This window comes from Hippopotamus amphibius, chromosome 16 (assembly GCF_030028045.1).
Source record: "Hippopotamus amphibius kiboko isolate mHipAmp2 chromosome 16, mHipAmp2.hap2, whole genome shotgun sequence".
Taxonomy (NCBI): Eukaryota; Metazoa; Chordata; class Mammalia; order Artiodactyla; family Hippopotamidae; genus Hippopotamus; species Hippopotamus amphibius.
The window spans coordinates 63,437,014-63,452,647 of NC_080201.1; the positions used below are offsets into that span (position 1 = coordinate 63,437,014).

The window sequence follows — 15,634 nt, forward strand, 5'->3', positions numbered from 1 at the left end:
TGGGATGCTGTGGAGTGCACAGAGGTCCGTGATGTCTCAGAACAAGATCTGGTTCTTCAGCCTGTACCTGTCAGCAGATGCTACAGGCAGTGGTTCTCGGCTGGGGCAGTGTTGCCCACTAGGAGCCATTTGTCAGTGTCTGGAGACATTTTTGGTTGTCATGACTATGGGGGAGGCTGCTCCTGGCATCTAGTGAGTAGAGGTCAGGGATGCTGTTCAACATTCTCAATGCACAGGACAGCTCCTCACAACAGAGAATCACTGTCTAGCCCCCAAGTGTCTACAGTACTAGGACTAAGAGAAACCCTCGTCTAAGATGTAATGCTTGTGACTCTCTCAGTAGAACCAGCTGGTCAGTGTGACATGAACCCCTGGAACATGTAGCATATCCCTGAGATAGGCTCATTTTTTACAATGACAAAGCCATGTTTTATTAGACAGCAATATGGATGGATGGATGGATAGATAGATAGAGAGACAGATACACATGTATGCATACATATACATACATGTATATGTATATGTATGTATATTCTTAAATATGAGAGGAATACACACATGGAAACAAATATATACACCTATATATATCATATAGATAAAATATATATCTCAAGATCTATACATCTTAAGCCATACTTCCCTTTATTCTTTGATATAAAATAGTTCCCATATCAAAATATACCAAGAAAAGCATCTTTCAACATTTCTCAAAAATCTAAGTTTCAACTTGATTTTCAGAAAGATGCACCGTGCTCACCCCCAGGTGGAATGTACTCTCCAGCATATAACCAGCTGCCAACACGTACTCTAATTTGGGATAAATTACCTTTAAAAAATGCAGGAGAGGAAAGACCCTAACTGGCCATTCTCCTGTATCTCTGAGGTCAGCGGGTAGAGGAGCAGATCCTCTTCCTCCTCCTCAAAGCAAAGGCCTCTTCCCTTCTTAGATATTTGGGGAAATCCTGCACACAGGTGCACCAAGCACTGTGGTACTTCAGTGAGGCCTGTGGCTCTCACTGCAGTGCACAAGTCGGGTTCGATATGGTTACACTATATAAGGAGAATGGAACCTGCTAATCACTAGTGAATAACCAGTTTGGCAGCTTCAAGGCAAATTTTCCATTAGCTCCGAGACCCAGGAATATGCAGGGACCAACAGATACTCTGATTCTTATGGTCAGTCTCTCTAGAGATTCTTGGCCTCCTGTGACCCCCGGGGCTCAATGGTTTGTAATTCCTTGGGCCAGAGCATGACTATTATAAGCTCTGTCCTAATGGGATTCCTGAGCAGCAGAGATGGGAACGTGAAGGCTGTATTAGTCAGGGTTCTCCAGAGAAACAGAACCAGTAGGATATATGCAGATGTATATCTGGAGAGAGGGAGATTTATTACAATTGGCTCCTGTGATTACAGTGGCTGAAAAGCCCCAAGATGTGCAGTCAGCCAGCTGGAGACACAGAAGATCCAATGCGTAGCCCCAGTCCAAGCCCAAAAGCCTGAAAACCAGGAGATGGGGTAAGTTCCAATCTGAAAGCCATCAGGAAGATGCAGAGAATGGACTGGAGGTCACAGGGTTGGGGGGGCGGGGAGCGAAGGGGAAGCTGGGATGAAGTGAGAGAGTAGCATAGACATATATACACTACCAACTGTAAAATAGATAGCTAGTGGGAAGTTGCTGTGTAACAAAGGGAGATCAACTCAATGATGGGTGATACCTTAGAGGGCCAGGACAGGGAGGGTGGGAGGGAGTTTTGGGAGGGAGCGGATATGGGAATATATGTATAAATACAGCTGATTCACTTTGGTGTACCTCAAAAGCTGGTACAAGAGTGTAAAGCAATTATATTCCAATAAAGAGCTTAAAATAAAAAAAAGAAAGAAAGCCATCATGGTCAAGACCCCTGGTGAGTTGACATTTCAGTTCAAGTCCAAGGGCCAGGAAAGACTGGTGTCCCAGCTCAAAAAGGAAGTCAGGGAGAAGGAGTTTCCTCTTACTTGTAATAGGTCAGTCTTTTTGTTCTATTTATACAGAACAGCTCAAAGGAGCCTTCATCCACCTTGGGGAGGGCATTCTGCTTCACTTAGTCTACCAATCCCAAACACCTCCAAAGACACACTCAGAATCATGTTTAACCAAATATCTGGGCTTTAGGAGATGGGGTTGGCAATCTACAGCCTACAGGCCAAGTCTGGCCCCTACCTAGTTTAGGAAATAAAGTCTTATTGGCACAGCCACGCTCATTCAAATACTGTCGCGCTACAATGGCAAGGCTGCTTAGTTGTGACAGGGATTATACGGCCGCAAAGCATAAGATACTAACTCTCTGACTCGTTACAGAATAAGTTTGCTGATTCATGGACTAGATCTTGGGGTTGAGCCCCAGAGGTCCGAGGAAGCTTTTCAACATCCCAAAGTCTGGGACTAAAAACTTAGGGTTTCATCTTTATTCATCTGGACTCAAGAGAGAACAGAATCTAATGAAACTGAAATTAATGGGCCAAGATAGGTCTGACAGAGAGAACAAAGCAATATATGGGAAAGATTCTGGGCCCCTTTAACATTCCTCTTTCAAAAAGGAAGTAACAAAGGGAAAAACTCACCCCAGGGGTTGTGGTGAGCTAACACAATGTGTTCCTGCTTGTTAATAAATGTGACTCAGGCCAGTTCCTAGAAGTCAACCAATTAATGTTTCCTTCCTCCTAGAAAATCACTTTGTTTTTCAGCAATAATGATACTATTTTTAATCAGATCATTCTCCTACAATCCACAAATTTTTTCACAACGCCTTTAACTCATTTTAAATACCCAACCAAGAACACAGACATTGTTTTTCTCTCCACCCTAATCACATTCAAATGACAACAGAGAAAGAAAGAAAGAAAGCATAAATCATAAGAAAGAAAATTGGAATGTGGGCAATTTTCTGCAATCTACATCAGCAAATTTTCAGCTGACAAATATACATGGAAATTAATGAAGCATGATGAAAAAAGACACAACTTAAATTTGCATAAAAAGGGACTTCCCTAGCGGTCCAGTGGTTGAGACTTTGTCTCCCAAAGCAGGGGATGTGGACCAGGGAGCTAAGGTTCCTCATGCCTCGAGGCCAAAAAACCAAAACATAAGACAGAAGCAATATTGTAACAAATTCAATAAAGACTTCAAACATGGTCCACATAATAAAAAAATGGTTAAAAAAAAAAGAAAAATATTTGATTTGCTTTCCAAAAGACGGGAGAGGTTCAAGACTTTAAAAAATACTTGGTGTGCTGGAAGGCAAAGTTACCAGGGGCTGGGGATGGAGAAATGGGAAGATATTGGTCAAAGGGTACAAAATTTCAATGATAAGATAAATAATTTCTAAGGCTATAATGTATAGCATGTGGAGTATGATTAACAATACTGTATCCTATACTTACAACTTGCTGAGAGAGTATATCTAAATGTTCTCACCACAAAACAAAAAGAAACAAATGGCAATTATATGAGGTTGTGGAGGCATTACCTAATGCCACAGTGGACGTCATTCTGCAGCATAGAAGGATATTAAATCAACATATTGTGCACTTTAAACTTACAGAATGTTATGTCAGTTACATCTCAATAAAGTTGAAAACAAAAAGAGTGATGTCTTGCAATTAAAATGAGACAGCCAGTAGACGGTTTGATGTGAAATATTTGACTTCTCATACTTGAAGAACTAGTGATAGCCAGGTGTCTATAACCAAATTTATCTATCTCTCTATTTGTCTGTCTATCTACCTACCTACCTACCTATCTATCCAGTCTATACTCTCTATCTATCAATCCATCATCTATCATAGATTACAAGTTTAGATATAGATACAGATTTAGATATGAGTTTCTTTCTTCAGAGATGATGAATACCTCCTGAAAAAAAAACTTCGTCTGCGTGCTGGCACTGAGAAAATTCTCAGCGTGAGCATGCTGGCTGCCTGATCAAGCCCAATTCATGGATATACTTGGTCCACAAGTTCCCGGGAGGACATATGGACCCATGGCAGCCAAGTCCATGTGGCTTTTGACTGATGGATTGATGGAGAAGCATCTCTGCCTTTGTGGCACCCATCTAATAGTCTGTCCCAAGCTCTCCCATCTGGATGTGGGATCTTGTCCAAGGAAGAATTTGAGCCCCGGTAGACATTGGTTAAGGAAAATGTTCACTTCTCATCTGAAACACAAACAGGAAGATTAATCTCCTCTTAGACTTCATCCAAGAGCTTCCCAGTTCTCTGGGAAGAAACCATTCCTCTGGGGCAACAGATGTAGAAATTCTCTGATGAGGAACTCTGATCTCATACTTCCTGTGCATCTTATAGTCTTGTGAGAATCTGTCATCTGCTGATATGCACCAAAAGGCTAACTGGGCTGAGGCCGGCTGTTGTCAGAACCATGGCGCCCAGAGACACCACCCTCTTCTTCCTTGGTGAGTCCTCAGATGCAAGTGGGTTAGAGGGAAAGATGGGGGAATCCCGAAATAGTCAAGGTCTCTCTTAACATGAGAACTCAATGATTTTCGTGGCTGCCAAGAAGATTCTGATCTCCTTAGTGGAGAGATGGTCTTTGCCCAGGTATTTGTAACTGCGTCTGCCCAAGTCCATGCTAGCTTGTAACGCTCTGTGATCAAGTGGTCAAGTTGACTTTGTGGAGCTCACTCAACCCATGCCATGTTTTCTGGAGATCCACGATGGTTCAGGGTTCCTACAGACGAGAGCCCCAAGGGGCTGGAATCTGGAGGATAAAACTAAAAGATGAGCCTGGTTTGCTATGTTTGCTGTAGGAGGAAAAATATCACCTGTGGGACTTCCCCAGCGGTCCAGTTGTTAAGAATCTGCACTCCCACTGCAGGGGAAGTGGGTTTGATCCCTGGTCAGGGAACTAAGATCCCACATGCCGCATGGTGCAGCCAAAAAATTAAAAAAAAGAAAAGAAAATCATTAAAAAATGACATCTGTTTTCCATAGGAGGTTCCTTAAAAAACTAAAAATAGAACTACCATATGACCCAGCAATCCCACTACTGGGCATATACCCAAAGAAAACCATAATCCAAAAAGAAACATGTACCATAATGTTCATTGCAGCACTATTTACAATAGCCAGGACATAGAAGCAACCTAAATGCCCATCAACAAATGAATGGATAAAGAAGAGGTGGTACATATATACAATGGAATATTACTCAGCCATAAAAAAGAATGAAACTGAGTTATTTGTAATGAGGTGGATAGACCTAGAGTCTGTCATACAGAGTGAAGTAAGCCAGAAAGAGAAAAACACATACCGTATGCTAACTCATATATATGGAATCTAAAAAAAATGGTACTGATGAACCCAGTGACAGGGCAAGAATAAAGATGCAGATGTAGAGAACGGACTTGAGGACACAGGGGAGGGGGGGAGCAATGGGGAAGCTGGGACCAAATGAGAGAGTAGCATAGACATAGATACACTACCTAATGTAAAATAGATAGCTAGTGGGAAGCTGCTGCATAACACAGGGAGATCAACTTGATGATGGGTGATGCCTTAGAGGGCTGGGATAGGGAGGGTTGGAGGGAGTTTGGGGAGGGAGGGGATATGGGGATATATGTATAAATACAGCTGATTCACTTTGATGTACAAAAAAAACTGACACAACAGTGTAAAGCAATTATATTCCAATAAAGAGCTTAAAAAAATGACTTCTATATGTCATTATGTTGGGTGATTTATAATAACGATTGGAAATTGGTGGACTGAGTTTTCCTGAATGTCTCTCTTCCAGTGTTCTGTCTTGGCCAGAAGATTCAGGCACAGGATGGTAAGTGTTCCCCGAAGTCTCCTCCAGTCCCTCTATATCCTCATGGCAGCTCCAGGAGAGAAGAGCTGGAGAGATAGTTTAAAGCCCAAATGAATTCCAGTTGTATTGGCCATTCTAGTTGCCTGCTGTGTTCCCCTGCATGACGGCTACCTCACTTTGCTATCTTCGGAGCCCTCAAACTCATCATGCTCGGACCTGGATTTAGGCTTGGCCTCCGTTAGGCTGACTGTCCATCAAAGATGTACATTTTACTCAATATTCACAACTGCAGGGATGAGGAAGTCAGGAGTCATCTTCCATTGCCCAATATCCTTCCTATATCAAATGTACCTCTTTTCACAACCTAACTTTCCCCAGTCTATCCACTTTGCTTCATTTAAAGGGACACTGCCTTAGAGAACTTTTTGCAAGTAGCTTCAACTTTCAGAACCAATTTCTTTACCTATAAAAGAGAAATAAAACTAATAATGGGATCTACGTCACTGGATCACTGCGAGGATTAAATTGAAGCATGTGAAGTAAGTTATGCATATGGTAGGTGTGTTCCCTGTGCTGATGATGGTGAAGGGGATCATGGCAGGGAAGCTATCTGGACTCTACAAAGCCCCCAGTCTCTACTTTCCTTGATTCATTACTTTTTAATGCTAATTAATGATACAACATAAGGTTCTCTGAGAAGACATACTTATTTTATTTACTCTCCTATCTTCCACAATGAGTAATCCCAAGTTCTATCTACAATGGATATTTACATTATAAATAAAAGTGTGACTTTGGGCTAAAAAATAAAAAGTAAAGGGACACAGCTTTAGTGCAACCCAGTCCAACCCTCCTGTAGAATCTGCATATTCCTCTGTACTGGTACAGTACCAAGCACTAAGTAGAACTAAATTACTACTGTATATTCTGTCACCCCAATCACCTTGTCCTCCTAACGGGTATAATCCCATGTCCATCCATGTCTTCTTTTTTTTTTAATTAATTTATTTTTTGGCAGCATTGGGTCTTCACTGCTGCACGCGGGCCTTCTCTACCTGTGGTGAGCAGGGGCTACTCTTCCTTGTGGTGCTCAGGCTTCTCATTGTGGTGGCTTCTTTTGTTGCGGAGCAGGGGCTCTAGGCACGCGGGCTTCAGTAGTTGCAGCACATGAGCTTAGTAGTTGTGCATGCAGGCTCCAGGGTGAGTGGGCTTCAGTAGTTGTGGCTCTCAGGCTCTAGAGCACAGGCTCAGTAGTTGTGGCGCACGGGCTTAGTTGCTCTGCAGCATGTGGGATCTTCCTGGACCAGGGCTTGAACCCGTGTCCCCTGCATTGGCAGGCAGATTCTTAACCATTGTGCCACCAGGGAAGTCTCCATCCATGTCTTCCTTCTTCCAGTTCCTTCTAAAGACTGTAGCCTGGATTATTTGCATCTTTAAAATATGAATATATTTACCTCCCTCTTAAAAGTCCTCAGCAGTCAATCTTCAGAAAAACCTACCAAATTCCCCAGGTCTCTCAAGCTCTGCCCACCTGGGTTGGGACTACCCATCCAGCTCATCTTCCACTCTCCCTCTGACTCTGCTCTTCACCTGTGCTGACCTTAATTTAAGTTTCTCCTTCGCTCATTGCACGTTATTAACTCAGGGATTTCTCCCACTGTCCTATCTGCAATGCTCCAGACCTTCCTGTGCACATTGCCTAGGCAACTCTTACTCATCCTCACATATCAGCAGAGGTCTGTTATCAGACCTCCCTCAGGTCTGTTATCAGACCTACAAGTTCTACACCTTCAGAACTGCAAACCATATATCGTGACCTACAGTTGCATACTTGTGTGTTTTTTAATTAATATCTGACTTTTTTCTACATCAGCATTCCCTTAAGGGTAGGGGTCTGTTTATGTCAGAGTTTCTCAATCTCAGTACTATTGACATTTGAGACTGGATAATCCTTTGTTTTAGGGGCGGTCCTGTGAATTATAGGGTGTTTAGCAGTGTCCTTGGCCTCCACCCACTAGATGCCAATAGTATCTCCCACCACAATTGTGACAACCAAAGATGTCTCCAGACAGTGACAGATTGTCCCCTGCAAGACAATACTGTCTCCTGTTGAGAACCACTGGTTTAAGTCATGATGGTAGATAAGCACTGTGCCTGGGTTAATGGAAGCCAACTCTCCCTGTATTTCGGAATAACAAACACATGGAGGTATTGGTGAGTGAACGGTACTGAACATTGATGAAGTCCTGCAGGGTTTGTCTTGCTTCACAACAGTCCTGGAGGGGACGGCAAACTCCCTTCTTATCCCCCTTCACAGAGCTGCAGTTGAGCACACCACTCTCAGGTCTAAAATATATGATAGACCTTAACAAAGTGAACCAGCAGGTTTGGGGTGTCCCTCCCCCTGTTTGCTAGTTTCTGTGTAGGGGTTAAAGCCAAGGACAGAAGTCTCCAACATGCAAAATCACTCACTCGAAGCCACTCAGTATGAATGGATTGGTGCCAAGAAGCTAACCAGCACTTTCGTGTCCCCCAAACCTTTCCAAATCCCCTTCCAGCCTAAATCCCACATCCAAATCCCAGCCTTCTGGCCCTCTCTCACAGAACTAATCATTACATTCACCAGACACTTGTTGGCTGTCCCCTGCATTTTATTCTCCAACTTGCTTCAGGAGATAGAGCTCTCCCCAACTGCAGAGGAAAGAGCAGAGAATCTGGAGTGAGATATTCCCAATTTCCAAACCAGATTGCACCACTCTTCAATTTGTGGCCTTGAGCAACTGGCATGGCTTCTCCAAGTTTCAGCACCCTCACGTTAGAGTGAAAAGCAGAATTGCATGTTGATAAGGATTACCATGGCAACAAAACACCAAGCAAACTGCCTGGCAGATTGGCGGTTGCTAGGAGCTGCAGGGAGGGTAGGATTAACATGTATGGGGTCTCCTTTGCAGACAATGAAAATGGAACTAGATAGAGGTGATGATGGCACAACACTGTGAACATACTGAATGTCACTGTACTGTATACTTTAAAAATGGTTAATTTTATGTTATGTAAATTTCACTTCAATAAAAAATATGTATATAAAAAGTAAGGAATTCAGTTCCTCAAAAAAATCCTTCATGTACCTCAAAAGCTGGTACAAGAGTGTAAAGCAATTATATTCAAATAAAGGCTTAAAAAAAATCCTTCAGTTCCTCAAAAACTAAATATCCAATCCAGCAATTCCGCTTCTATATATATATAAAACGAAAGAAATTGAAAGCAGGGATTCTAACAAGATATTTGTACACCATTGTTCCTAGCAACATTACCCACAATAACCAAAAGGTAGAGACAACCAAAATACCCATTGACATGAATGGATAAATAAAATGTGGTCTATACATACAGTGGAATATTACTCGGCCATAAAAAGGAAGGATATTCTGACACATGCTACAATGTGGATGAATCGATGACATTACACTAAGTAAAATACACCAGACACAGAAAGACAAATATTATGCCATTCCACTGACACAAGGTACCTAGGATAGGGAAATTCACAGAGACAGAAAGTAGATTAGAAGTGACCAGGGCCTAAGGAAAGAGAGAGTGGAGAGTTATTGCTTAATGGTTATAGGGTTTTTGTTTGAAATCATGCAAAAGTCCTGAAAATAGCTGGTGGTGATGATTGCACAATATGGAGGGTGTAATTAAGGCCACTGAGCTGCACACTTAAAAATGGTTTAAATGCTAAATTTTATGTTTATATAACACGTTTTATCTTACCACAATTAGGAAACACACACAAAAAAATTTTTAAAGGAAGGAATTATAAATCTGTCACACCTTAATTTATTTGTTCCCCCTACAGCAAAAGAAAGAAGTATGGTTTCTCCTTGGCAGGCCACCTGAGTCTGGGCTCTATTTTCTTCTAGGGAATCTCTCCATTCCTACCCTATCTGCCACGCCCGGTTCTGTGATTCCCTGGAATGAGTATGTGAAGGTCCTGTGCCAGGGAACTCCTGGGTCTTATCTGTATCAACTGGAGATCCTGGGAAACTCCACATACAAAGTGGTGGAGGCTAAACTGAGAATTCAGGAGATGGCTGAGTTCGTCATTAACCGCATGGATACAAACACTGCAGGGCGTTATCGGTGCCAATACAAGAAACATTTCAGCCAGTCAGTGTATAGTGAAGCCCTGGAGCTGGTGGTGACAGGTGAGGCCAAATTCAGGGTCTCTGACCCTCAGGTCTTTTTCCTTTCTTATTTTTTCTAGAGATGCTACTTTTAGAACCGTTTCAGATTTCCAGGGAAATTGAGGAGATACAACAGAGAGTTCCCGTATAGCAGCACCCAGTTGCCAACATTTTCCTTTAGTATGATGCATCCCTTATGGTTAGTAAACTGGTATTGACACATTATAATGAGCCAAAGTTCACTGAGATATCTTTAGTGTTTACCTAACATCCTTCATCTCTTCCGGGATCCCATCCCACATTGTGTTCATTTGTCATGTCTCTTTAGGCTCCTCTTGGCTGTGGAAGTTTCTCAGACTTTCCTTGTCTTTGATGACCTTGACAGTTTTGAGGGGTGCTGCTCTGGTATTTTGCAGGATGCCCCACCATTGGAAACTGTCTGATGTTTTACTCAGGATAAGACAGGGGCTATGGGTCCCTGTGCAGAAGACCACCAAGACCCAGTGCCACTTTTAATCACAGCACATCAAGGGTACGTGCTATACCAGTGAACACGGCTGTGATGCTGAGCTGGGACACCTGGCTGAGATAGATAGTGTTTGTCAGGTTTCTCTGCTGTAACGTTAGTCCTCCTCCTGCCTTCCCGTTCCACATGGAAGGAATCACTCTGTGCAGCTCACCCCTAAGCAGTGTGGAGCTATGCTCCCGCTGCATGAGCCCAGCTCTCAGTTTTAAGCTCTGTCCCTAGGATGCCCTAACCCTGTGTTTCTAGAAGGTTATGCCCTGAATTTCCAGGTCCTTCTACCTATTCTTTTTACACAATGTCACCTCCTTCAGCCCCTGACATAGCTCCTCAGACTCTCTGGATACCATCTCCTCTTTTCCCCAACATATGGCTTGTGATATTGTGATTTATAATAAGAAATATACATATATATATATTTTGTCTTCATCCCCATTCCTAGCACAGAGCTCCTAAAACTCTTGGGGTTCCCTAAGCGCTGAGCAATAAACGTGCTTCATTTCCATAAGAAATCCCTTTTAACCACACCTGAGTTTACGTTAATGAGGTGACTTTTGGAAAGCACCTAAGGATGGGGGCTGGTTGCCAGGGGAACCAACCAAACGATTGGAGAGTTGGAACTTTCAGCCCATCCCCACCTGACCTCCAAGGAGGGCAGAAGGGCTGGAGGTTAAATCAATCACAGATGGCCAGTGATTTAACCTGTCTTGACTCTGTAATTAAGCCCTGTGCGTCTCTTCCATCTGGCTGCTCCTGATACGTGCTTTCATGATAAACCAGTGATCTAGTAAGCAAACTGGTTTCCCAAGTTCCGTCAGCCACTCTAGCAAATTAATTGAACCCAAGAACTGGGTCCTGGGAACTTCTGATTTATAGCCATTGAGTCAGAAGCACAGGTGACACCCTGGACTTTTGATTGGCGTCTAAAGTGGGGGAGTCTTGTAGGACTGAACCCTTAACCTGCAGGATCTGACGTGACTGCCAGGTAGTGAGTGTCAGACTTGAGTTGACCTGTGGGACGCCCAGCTGGTGTCTGAGAATTGCCCAGTGGTTTGGGGAGAAACCCACATGTTGGAATTGGGAACAGAATCGTGTGGTGCTTCTAGCTTTAGAGACTAGATTGTTCTCTCTCAAAGATGGCATCTCATCTGCTTGTTCGCTCAGCTCTATCTACAGCAATTTGGGACAGAATACGGGTTCTGTAGTAGTGAAATGGGATGTTACCACCTCCCATTCCTTTGCAGCAGGAAACGTCAGCTTATTCCCTTCTCTTAGCATGGACCCAACATGAATGGCAGGGACACAGGGGAAACACGCAAAATCTTGCTAACAGCTCACTCTCTTCTCTTTTAGGCTTGTATGACAAACCCTTCCTCTCCACTGATGGGGGCCTTGTGGTGATGACAGGGGCGAATGTTTCCCTCCGATGCCGTTCAGCACACATCTCATTGGATAGATTTTCACTGAGCAAGGAGGGAGGGGCCCCTCTGTCACAGCGCCAAAATGGGGGGCACTGGGGTGACTTCATTCTGGGTCCTGTGAATCTCAACTTCTCCGGGATCTACACATGCTACAGTTGGTACAGTGGCAGCCCTTATGTATGGTCAGCCCCCAGTAACGCCCTGGAGCTTGTGGTCACAGGTAAGTGCACCCCCACCCAGACTTATGTCCTCCTTCTCAGGGCTCAGGCTGGCTGTCCAGGGCCTTGGCATCAGGCAGGAATAAAAAGAGATGCACTGAGTCATTACTCAGAGGACCACGAAGAGAGAAGAAGCACTTCTCTATCCATTCCTCTGTCGATGGACAATTAGGTTGTGTCCATGTCTTAGCTATTGTAAACAGTGCTACAATGAACATTGGGGTGTGTGTATCCTTTCGGACCATGTTTTTCTCTGGACATATGTCCAGGAGCGGGATTGAAGGATCATGTGGTAGCTTATTTTTAGTTTTTTAAGGAACCTCCATACTGTTCTCCACAGTGGCTATACCAATTTACATTCCCACCAACAGTGTAGGAGGGTTCCCTTCTCTCCACTCCCTCTCCAGCAGAAGATGTGGTGTATATGTATATACACAATGGAATATTACTCAGCCATAAAAAAGAATGAAATAATGCCATTTGCAGCACATGGATGATAGGACACTCATGCTCAGTGAAGTAAGTCAGAATCTTAAAAAAAATGTTACAAATGAACCTATTTACAAAACAGAAACAGACTCACAAACTTAGCGAACAAACTTAAAGTTACTGGGGGGAGGGTGGAGAGGGAGGGATAGTTAGGGAGTTTGGGATTGACATGTACACACTAGTATATATAAAATAGATAACCAACAAGGACCTACTGTACAGCACAGGGAACTCTGCTCAATATTATGTAACCTAAATGGGAAAAGAAATTGAAAAAGAATAGATACACATGTATGTATAACTGAATCACTTTGCTGTACACCTAAAACTAACACAACATTGTTAATCAACTGTACTCTAATATAAAATAAATTTTTTTTTAAAAAGAGAGAGAAGAAGCACTTCTCACCCACATCACATTTAACTTTCACATCCTCTCCTCAAATTCTCCAGACAGTGTCCTTTGAAAACACGTGTCCTGTTAAGAAAAAAGAGGCCAATGTTCGGAATCACATTAAGAGGTGTTGTTGAGACAGTAGATACCAGACACAACCTTTGACTAATCCTCTTCCTTTTTCACATGCTTCGTTACAGCTGGGAATCCTGAAACTAACCTACAATACTAGAATCCTCTTGGAGTGGTTTACTGGTAACTTATGGCTCATGGGGAAGACTATAAAAAACTCTATCAAGGGACTACCCTGGTGTCCAGTGGTTAAGACTCTGTGCTTCCACTGCAGGGGACACGGGTTCAATCACTGGTTGGGGAACTAAGACCCCGAAAGCCACGTCACGTGGCCAAAAAAAGAAAAGTTTCATTTTTGTATTGTTTGCATACATCATGCTGTCCAGAGGGAGAAAACAAGAGTTATAGCAGAGGAAAGCAGCTGCTGATTGCTGAGCAAGGTGACCACATTTGTCTCACATTTGCCTTGTCCAGTCATTCCACAAGCTAAGCAAATATGATAGTCATGGCACTGTAAGATCAGGTAAACTGAATGGTCTTTTCAATTATTAGTGCAGGGGTAACAGGGCAACCGTGGACGAGGGGTGAATTTATTAGCCTTTTCCTTTAGAGTAGATAATCACTGTATCTTGTTTTAGAAATTATCTCCTATCCCAATGTCAAGATGATCCTCTCTTGTATTATATACCCAAACTTGAAATATTTTGCACTTTGCAATTAGGAATTTATTTGGAATTCCAAATCCACTCGGAGTTGATTTCTGTATTTTAACACGAGAGGGTTACTAGGATTTCTGAGCATTGTAATTTCACAGTATTTTATTACATCTTTGAGAGGAATAGGGGCCCATGAAGTCCATAAAACAAATGGAGAAATTTTTTTCAAAGGTTCAGTGAACAGAAATGTCTAGTGAAAGATCACACAATTGTGGAGATAAATTTCCCTAAGTTTTTTGTGTTCTGTTTTTTTGTGGTTTGTTTGGTTTGGTTTGGTTTTGGGGTTTTTTTCAGCTGCACGGCATGCAGGATCCTGGTTCCCTGAGCAGAGATCGAACCCATGTCCCTGACAGTGGGAGCACAGAGTCTTAACACTTGGACTGCCAGGGAAGTCCCAAATTTTCCCTAAGTTTATCTGAAATTTTTCTCCTAATTCCTTCCCAGATACCAACCATCCTGTACCCTTTGTCATGTGTGAGAAAGCAACACACATTCTTATGTGGGGTGAAGAAGGTGCAGAGGAGAGAATTTCAGGCTCTGGATCTATGAGGATGTTGCAGGAATATGATTAGACATTCAGTGAAACTGCCATGTGAGAAGGGAATGAAAAGTAAACACAACATCCTCATACCCACCTCCTCCCCCTTTGACAAGACCCCCTGGGAACCACAACCTTGGGCCCAGGCTTAAGATGAAGTATGGCGCTCATGAAGGAGGGGGTCCCAGTGAAACCACAAACAGGGAAATGAGCTCCCTTTCCAGGGCTCTTGGGTTGGGACAGAATAAAACACAACCAGCAATCATTTATCTCCTTCTAACCATGCCTCTAGATACCATCAACAAAGATTACACCACGGAGAATTTGATTCGAATGGGCGTGGCAGGGCTGGTCCTGGTGGTTCTCTTGGCCATTCTGGCTGAAAATTGGCTGGGCCATCAGGTTCCACACAAGGAAGACCAGCAAGATTTGCCGGAATTGAGCTGGAGTAGACAGAAAACTCAGGCAGAATGGAGCTTTGGACTAACTACTAAGGGCCACCAGGAGACACCAGGCTCTGAAGTAGAAGAGCCGGCACTTGAGTTCCGCAAAGCTACCTGGAGAACATAAGGGAGAATGAGGTACTAACAAGCATGGATCCCTTTTCAAACCAATCAAATGGTATTTTCTTACATGGATCTGATATATTTGCAGCCCACCCTGCTAGACATTGGTGATAAAATTCTCAGTATAATCTCCACTTAACTCTTTTCCTGTGATAAAAGGAATGCAAAGCATTCTCAATTCTCCTTGCTGTTTTTCACCCTTCCGCTATAGAAGTTCTGGCTCATAAATTCATTTTGTCTTGAATTTATCAGCAAAACCAAATACCATTACATCCTCCTATAGAAGACCTTAACACCTAGAAGTCCATTAATTATGAATATTAATAATTAATTATGAATACTGTCCACTCAACATAGCGTATATTCCGCGACATGTGTGCTTCTAGTTTTCCCTACAGAAACATTTGTGTGTTAATGTATGCGTTTCCGACTCTTAAGACGACTCTTCTGTTCTTATGAAACTAACCCACTTCAAAACGTCTCTGCCTCCAATGTAAAGTAAACGGACTTGTGCAAACAGCCAAAGAAACACCTCCTTTGGGTTATGTCAGCACTTTAAGCTACTTAGTCTATTGATTCATCTTTTCGTAGTATTCATCAAAAGGTCTAGAAAATATGAACTGTTTGGAAATATTTGTTGAGGTTACGAATAAATAAGTTGACCAAGGAAATGTTAGTGACTGAGACAGATAAACAACAGGGAACT

General features: G+C 42.8%; 1 protein-coding gene across 1 annotated transcript; it reads left to right on the forward strand.

Moving 5' to 3' along the window:
• Positions 1–4,415: 4,415 nt before the first annotated feature.
• Positions 4,416–14,932, forward strand: FCAR (Fc alpha receptor). Its single transcript, XM_057710922.1, has 5 exons — positions 4,416–4,449; positions 5,790–5,825; positions 9,728–10,012; positions 11,868–12,155; positions 14,655–14,932. The coding sequence occupies exons 1-5, from the start codon at positions 4,416–4,418 to the stop codon at positions 14,930–14,932; spliced, it is 921 nt and encodes a 306-aa protein (XP_057566905.1).
• The last annotated feature ends 702 nt before the right edge of the window (positions 14,933–15,634 follow it).

Excerpts from the sequence above, each read along its gene's own strand:
- FCAR (XM_057710922.1), top strand. The coding sequence starts at position 4,416 with ATGGCGCCCAGAGACACCACCCTCTTCTTCCTTG. Across the intron at positions 4,450-5,789 it reads CACCACCCTCTTCTTCCTTG|TGTTCTGTCTTGGCCAGAAG; the intron begins GTGAGTCCTCAG and ends TCTCTCTTCCAG. Across the intron at positions 12,156-14,654 it reads CCTGGAGCTTGTGGTCACAG|ATACCATCAACAAAGATTAC; the intron begins GTAAGTGCACCC and ends CCATGCCTCTAG.